Raw genomic sequence first — 7,460 nt, 5'->3', positions numbered from 1 at the left:
GTTTGATTTCTTTGTATGTATGGATCACTTGGGTTGTTACCGACATCTGGTGAAAATTTCATGTCATTAGCACCTCTAGTAATATATTTACTGAGAAAAATGATGACTGTTCAATACTTATTTTACCTGCTGTATTTTTCCCTCATGAGGAAGCAGATTAAATGTAATGAAAATAAAATATCACTTTAGTTTATTCAACCTTTATCAAAAGAAAATTAACAAACCTAGAGTACAAAAAGTATTCCAAACACTTTCTAGAATCAAGCTCAAGCTTCTTCCCTCAGGGTCCTGACTTTGGCTATGTGACCAGGGAGGCCCAGGATGAAGAAGTGAACAGTCTGGACTCGTTTGGGAACCTGGAGGTCAGCCCTCCTGTCACTGTGAACGGGAAAGAATTCCCCCTGGGCAGAATCCTTATTGGAGTTGCCTTCCCAACGTAAGGAACAGACCCACAGATTTGACTGTGTTTTAGAAAGAGTTTAAGTCACACATACTGTATTTGCTCATTTTCATTTGATCATTACGCTCTGCAACTGTCATGAGTCATTTCCATTTTCTGCACAGTTTGTTTCCAAATGATCAGTTTTGCTTGTTAATTTTGATTCTATGGAGTTTCTGAAGTTTTCTCAGTGTTTATCAGTCGTGTGTCAGCTGTTCCTTTTCCTCATTTTCCTCCTTTTGATTCCAGTCATTTCATCAGTTTTCATTTAACAAAGCTTTCGTTCGTTCATTCATTTATTTATTTCTACATGACAGTGACTTTTGAATAAATTAGGCACAGTATCAGACGAAGTGTTAACACAGAGACTCTTTTGAAGTATTTCAGCGCTTTGCTACAAGCACAAAAACACATTTTGAAATATTTGTCTGCTGAATCTCAGGACGGTTTCATTTCCCGCATCAAGTTTTGCTCGTTTCCTTTTCTCCTATAAGAATATGTCTTAAAATATGGTTCATTTGCTAAAATTGTTTTTAGATTCCATATTTCATTTTTTTGTCTTATTTGTTGTTAAGTCTGTCAATGTTAATTTTATAATTTTTGGTAAATTCAGCAAATGTTCATCCCAAATTCTAGGCATTTTCCTCTAATTACCATAATTCCTGAAGGACTGAAAAAATRTTTTAATTAGCCAAACAAAATTTTAAAACCCCTACAAAAAAAGTGTTGCTTGAGACCAGTTTATGACCTTGGTTATTTGGCTTTGAAGCAACATAAAGAGAAACAAAGCCAACAGCTCATGACTGACTCGACCATTAAGAACATCCTCTTAATCACAGAACAGTAAAAAAATAAATAAATAAGCCTCTGAGTTGATTTGTGCTTAATAAGTTCTTTTATTTTTTTAAAAGAACAACTTCAGGAAGAAACATGACCAAAGTGGTTCAAGACTTCTTGTGGGCTCAGAGGATCCAGGAGCCCATTGCCTTATATTCTGACTGGCTCTGTGTCGGCCACGTTGACGAATTCATGACATTTGTCCCTGCACCTGACAGAAAGGTATGTCTGCTGGGTTTAGCGCCTCTATACTTTGTCAGACAAGCGTTTGTGCATCTTTGAAYATATTTAACAAACTTACCGACTCACTAATTGTTCTCATTGTTTCCCATGTTGGTTCCAGGGCTTTCGGCTGCTGCTGGCCAGCCCAGATGCAGGCTACAAACTGTTCCGAGGCCTACGGGAAGAAGGACACGGACAAGCCAGCCTGTTTGAGGGTACGGTGWGAGTGTTGATGGCATTAATCTGTCTATTTGAACTCTTTATTGAATTAGTCACTTTGTACAATGCATCTTAAAGGTTTGAAAGATCATCATCTCGTGACAGTCGATGAGATTCTTAGTGATGAAAAGCTCCGAGCTGAAAATAGCTACGTGCAGGTGAGCAGGATCGTAAGCTTCTACACTGCAAAGTTTGACCAAGATATATGGAAATATAATAATAATAATGATACATTTTATATTGTTTACATAAATCATTGAGGCATTGTGCTAAATTTGACATGTTCCATGCTTTTTAGCAAAATGATTTACAATAGTGTTACAWAAATACCACATACAGTATGGTTCTAGGACACTTAACCCCCTAGTCCAGTGGTTCCCAAACTTTAAATCTTCTGACCCACAAAATATCCATGGCAAAAACTTGTGACCCCAAATATTACTGGTCTGAGTACACTAACTTTGTTAATAACCCTAAAAACACAGGCTTTTGACAATCTAAACAGCTTGTACACAAATATAAATACTTATTTTGTGATTTTATAATAGTTATAGGGAAAATATTACATCAGCATTTATTTTATTACCCTTTAAATTGATTTCTGGAGATTATCCAAGGTGCTTCATGACCCATAATTGGGTCCCAAGCCCAACTTTGGGAACCAAAGTGCAGTGGTTCCCAAACTTTTCAGCTTTTGACCCACAAAATAACAGTAGCAGGGTCCTGTGCCCCCAGCTATTTTTGGATGATAAACATTTGTATCAGGTCATCTAAACATGGGCATAGTAACAATGTTTATTATTCTACATTTATCATTTTAAATACACTAACCTCACTCCTTTGTAACAACTAAGACAAAAATGTAATTAATTCCAAAAATCTTTTCAGGACCCCACCTTGATGTTTCGGGACCCCACTTTGGGTCCCGACCCCAACTTTGGGAAACACTGCCCTAGTCAGACATGTCAACCCATAGGGGGCGCCATAATCAATGTCWTTGCATTTGGTTCTCTGGCTTCCAAACCATAAGTCACAATTTTTTTTGGCTTATAGCAGTACAATGACACCAGTGAATCACGTGGTATAGGCCACGCCCATTTCCGCCTCAACATTTTGTTTCTACAGCGCAAAATTGGCAAAAACTACTTTTGGCGTTGCTTTAAAGGGGGCAATATCATGTAAAATATACTTTTTTGAGCTTTATATCAGGTTATAATGTTATACTCTCATAAAAAACATGCCCAAAGCCTTGCTTTGACTCATTCATGCATGTTTGAGAAATCCTGCAGCGTTTTTAGGAAGCCATGCTGAGGAGCAAAACGACAGGTGGGGACCAGAAACATCTTTTGGTACCAGGAACGCTCCTGGGACGTGTCTTTAAGCCGAACTTCCTCATGGCGGAGTGCCCACACCCCACCCATGGCTCCTGCAGGCTCTCGGAGAAAGTGAAAGTGAAAGTTAAACTGTCTGCTGAGCTCTCAACATTAGTTGTCACTCAGTGAAGCTCTTTTCAGATTAAAAACACCTTTGAGGAAATGTATTTTCAGATGCAAAGTAAACTGCATCATGTCTTGAAGGACAATTATAAAAATGTTAAAATACGTGAGTTTTGCCTATAGGCAAATAGCTTAGGCAAGCTAGCTAAACAGGAATTCTGCCATATCTTCAAAACAGTAGTACATAATCACATGGAAATTATACATGTAGTAGTCAGTTTTAAGTAGCTTGTTCAAATTTTAAACAAGTATTTTATCTATCTGTTCATTTATTTATTTAATCAGAGCTGCATTGACTGGAACAGAGATGTCCTGAGGAGAGAGCTGGGCCTGGATGATGATGACATCATTGACCTGCCGATCCTTTTCAAGATGGAGGAGGAGGATGAGGGAAACAGAGCAGTGGCTTACTACCCTGACATGGTTAGTCTCAGATTTGATACATTTCTCTTTTTTTTAGATTTTGCTTTTAAGTTTGGAAGAACTGGAGGACACCGTTTCATGTCAAACCCATTCCCAGGTCAACATGATCGTYTTGGGGAAAAACCTCGGCGTCCCAAAGCCGTTTGGCCCCAGAGTGAATGGACGCTGTGCCCTCGAGGCCGAGATGTGCTCCCTGATGGGGGGTCTGGGTCTCCAGTGCACGTTCATCGACGACTTCGCCTCCTACCACAAACTCCTGGGAGAGGTGCACTGTGGCTCCAACGTGCGGCGGAAACCGTTCGACTTCAAGTGGTGGAACCTGAAGCTGTGAATTTCCCTTCTGGTTGTTTTCGTGTTGCTAACGGGAGAGAGGTCATCAGCAAGCCCATGTATGAGAACATGCAAACTGGGCCGGGGAGGCAATGCTGAGAGGCGACATGTCTTATCACTGCTGAACTGTGTCAAACAACAGGGAACTAACATGGTTTTCATCTGAATTATTTCTAATTATTAGAAAATACGGGTCCCAAAAACATGAGCTTCATATTCATCTTTATTAAACATTTGTTTCATTTACAAAAAAAAAAAGATGAAAAGCAATATTTACAAACAAGCCTTACAAACTAAGACTTAAGCAAACARCTAACTAGGACAAAAATACAATCATTTGAATTGAGAACACAGATGTTTTCCTCAGTGCAGATTGAAAGAACCACAAAGCAATGTGCAGTAATGACATCACRCCACAAGGGGGCAGACTTTATCTACTCCAACATTTGCAAGCTCAAATAGTCTTTCTGAGGACTGCAGTGCTGTTTATTTAATATGACTGCCAATTTTTCTGTTCCTAAAACAGTTTAATGGAAGAATTGTACACTGTAGGTTGTTTTATGTTTGTTTCTGTGTCCTTTTTAACCTTTTAAGTGCCAATTCTGTCACCATTAACCACTTAATAAATATGTTTTTTTTAATCAAACAGCATAAATAAAACAACTGTTCTTTCTTTTCTAATAAAAATTAAATACAATTATTCTCTATTTAGATTTACATTCAAGCCATTTGGCAGCACAGTGCCTTTAAATATGCCCTTCCCTCTAAAGCTGCTCCAGTGACACCATCATAAAGGCAATGTCCAGATGAGTCACAGTGTAATTCATTTTCAGGGGAAAAAAAAATAAATTAAAATCAGTCTCCTCCAAAAGGATATTTCAGAATATGTAGTGCTTACAGTAGGTCATACATTTATATTTATATTACATTTTACAAAAAACAAACTGACATTTGGCTCTCTATCAGCGATGTGCACTGCATATGGAGATGGCTGGTTTTCAATAAAAATAAAAAACAGAAATCACTCAAACACTTCCATGTGAAGCAGTGCATCAGTGCGCAGAAAAAAAGCAGCTTTACGTCACGGACAGAGCTGCTGAACACAGGTGGTGTGGAACAAAGGGCGTTTGGAGACTAAACAGCAGTACCTTCATGTGTCACCAGTTATTACTATAACCCAGTCATATAGTTGACCCTGTCACCCACACACAAGATGGGTGAGACAAGTTTTCAGAGCCACCGGCAGCAGCGTTAAACATTTTGCAGAAAACAGGACAAACTTGCCAAAAATAAGTTGCACAGCAGAATAGCCTTTTAATAAAACACAGAAGGTGGCAGCCACTCACTTGGTAYGTCAAAGTTAAAACTATGTACAGTGTCACAGTGAGATGTGTATTTAATAAAAAAACAAAGAAAAAAACATATTTCTTGTAGTACTCTGTAAAAGCTGAAAATTTGTTTCATCAGTCTGTATTTTCTCTCTCTCAGGCGTAAAAATCCTCGTTCAAATCCCGAGCTTTGAAAAAACGACTCACGGCGGCGTCCTGTCGAACGAGCAGGTGAACTGTTTCACTGCTACCAAACGTCAGCCATGTTTGATGCCGCGTGGATGCGGAGGTCCATTTTCTTTCGACACGAGGACCCCAGGATTTCCACGCAGTGAATGAAAAAAAAAAAAAAATCAGGACGGAGAGTTGGAACGCATCCGCTGAGCTGAGTGTTTGTGATGAGAAACAGCAGATCCATGTCAACCAAAAGATAATCCGTCTCTCAATTGTGGCTCAACTGCGCTTCGTTTCTGCCTCAGGGGTGGACTTCCTGTGTTCTCCTTAGCTTATTTTGTAGCAAAAGGTGCCTTTGTGGGGTGGAAACACGAAATATTAGGTGATGAAATGGGTATAAATGAGAAATATTAGTGGATTGCGAATAATATTTGGTGTATGTCCAACCTGAAAAAAGATGGATGCCAGAGTGGTGATCAGAGGAGAATGGCTAACAGTGCTGCACCCAGATACRAAGAGAATGTGACATCATTAAACCCAGTAAATACAACAGAGTTACGCAACTTCACTGTCGGTCTCTGTTCTGATTTCAGGAATGTTAACCCTGAGATGTTTACCTACAAAAGGTCTGTGTGTTTCTGCAATGCTAGCAAAATACTGCATGGACTCAGGGGCGGACTGGCCATTGGGACTACCGGGACTTTTCCCAGTGGGCCGGGGCCTTACTGGGTCGGTTTGGCACTGGGCCGGTGCATTACCAGGCTACGGCTGAATATGTAGGTTTGTATATTGCAATGCACTCAGTGCCAGGTCATGTTTGTAAATGAGAAGTGGTTCTCAAACAGTTTACCTGGATAAATAAAGGTTAAATTAATAATATTAAAAAACTCTTCATGTGTAACACATTATGTACATTTTTTTCTTTTTGTCTTTTTATGGCTTATTTTATTTAATTTATTTAATAAAAAAATAATATTTAAAAATTTAAAGTTTTATATTAAGTTTAAAATTAATCGTGATTAATTCACAGCTACCTTAGAGTTAATAGATAAAAAATTTTAATCCTTTGACTGCCCTAGTTTTAACATATCGCCAGGTTATCGCAAATGCAAGTAATTGTTCAGCCCTATGGACAACAGAAAAAGTGAACACCTATAACTAATTTCCTTCACAGGTAAGCAAACACAACTACAGATATTAAGCTACAGATTGCTATAGTAGCTTTGAGTCGTTCCTAACTCATAAAATCTTTGCTTATTAATTTGGCATTAACAGTTTAAAATCTACTTATTTATTAGCAAAATATCTAACAGATGTCTGGAGGGCTTTAGACTCACCGATGAGTGCTTGTGCTCCTGTTCGGGGCGCTCCATCTTGCTCTGACCGTCTGTCCCTTTGGGCTCTGCCGTCTTCAGTTCGTCCGGTTGGTGCTGAAGACGGGAAGCTGCTGGGAGGAAGGCGATAGATGTGTGGCTGTCAGGAATAATAAACTCAAGYGTATAATGCTGCCAGCTGTTCAAGCTGGAAAAAATAAGATGTGTCAAACTGCACACGATTGATGGATGGTAGTTAGCAAAGATTCTGTTMGGATCACTGAGACGTTCGTAGCTCCAGACACAGTAGGTTTGCCTTTCACTTTTGTTTCTTTATTTAAAGGAGCTTTGATATAATTAGATGGGGTAAAAAATTCCTATAATTCCCCTGATGATGTTTAGTTTGTGTAGTGCTTTTCACAATAAAAGCYTTAAAATTTTACCCAAAAGTCCTTTTTTATGTCAGAGTCCACTGTTTGGGTCTCTGCCATACATAGGCGGAGTTTCTTAAATTGTGGGCGGAGTTTGTCCTGAGCATGATTGGCGGAGTTCTTTGTGTGTGGGCGGAGTTTGGCAAAAATGTGATTGGTCGGATTGACTTGTCTTGTGGGTCAAATAAATTTAGTTTTAGTTTTTTTTCTTCCTAGATTATTATTATTATTATTATTATTATTATTAT

At 38.8% G+C, this 7,460-nt stretch overlaps 2 protein-coding genes across 13 annotated transcripts in view; one reads left to right on the top strand and one right to left on the bottom strand.

Moving 5' to 3' along the window:
* Positions 1-5,647, top strand: part of padi2 (peptidyl arginine deiminase, type II) — a 29,410-nt gene extending 23,763 nt beyond the window's left edge. For both annotated transcript variants that reach the window (XM_014009556.1, XM_014009557.1), the window contains exon 16: positions 3,734-5,647. In XM_014009556.1, coding sequence (XP_013865010.1) covers positions 3,734-3,967 — 234 coding nt within the window. In that variant the 3' untranslated portion in view covers positions 3,968-5,647. The remainder of the gene's footprint in view (positions 1-3,733) is intronic.
* The window catches only part of rap1gapb (RAP1 GTPase activating protein b), a 122,188-nt gene continuing 116,096 nt past the window's right edge, over positions 1,369-7,460 (bottom strand). For 8 of the 11 annotated variants that reach the window (XM_014009555.1, XM_014009545.1, XM_014009551.1 and 5 more), the window contains 3 exons: positions 6,806-6,915; positions 1,578-1,673; positions 1,369-1,487 (listed from right to left, as the gene is read on the bottom strand). In XM_014009555.1, coding sequence (XP_013865009.1) covers positions 1,467-1,487; positions 1,578-1,673; positions 6,806-6,915 — 227 coding nt within the window. In that variant the 3' untranslated portion in view covers positions 1,369-1,466. Of the gene's footprint in view, positions 1,488-1,577; positions 1,674-4,171; positions 5,822-5,915; positions 5,968-6,805; positions 6,916-7,460 lie in introns of those variants that run through there. The other 3 variants (XM_014009544.1, XM_014009550.1, XM_014009549.1) reach the window with 3 other exon arrangements.

The sequence above is a fragment of the Austrofundulus limnaeus genome, unplaced genomic scaffold, assembly GCF_001266775.1.
Source record: "Austrofundulus limnaeus strain Quisiro unplaced genomic scaffold, Austrofundulus_limnaeus-1.0 Scaffold59, whole genome shotgun sequence".
In the NCBI taxonomy this organism is placed as follows: Eukaryota; Metazoa; Chordata; class Actinopteri; order Cyprinodontiformes; family Rivulidae; genus Austrofundulus; species Austrofundulus limnaeus.
Note: the sequence above shows the minus strand (reverse complement) of the source record. Positions and strands in the feature narration are given on the sequence as shown.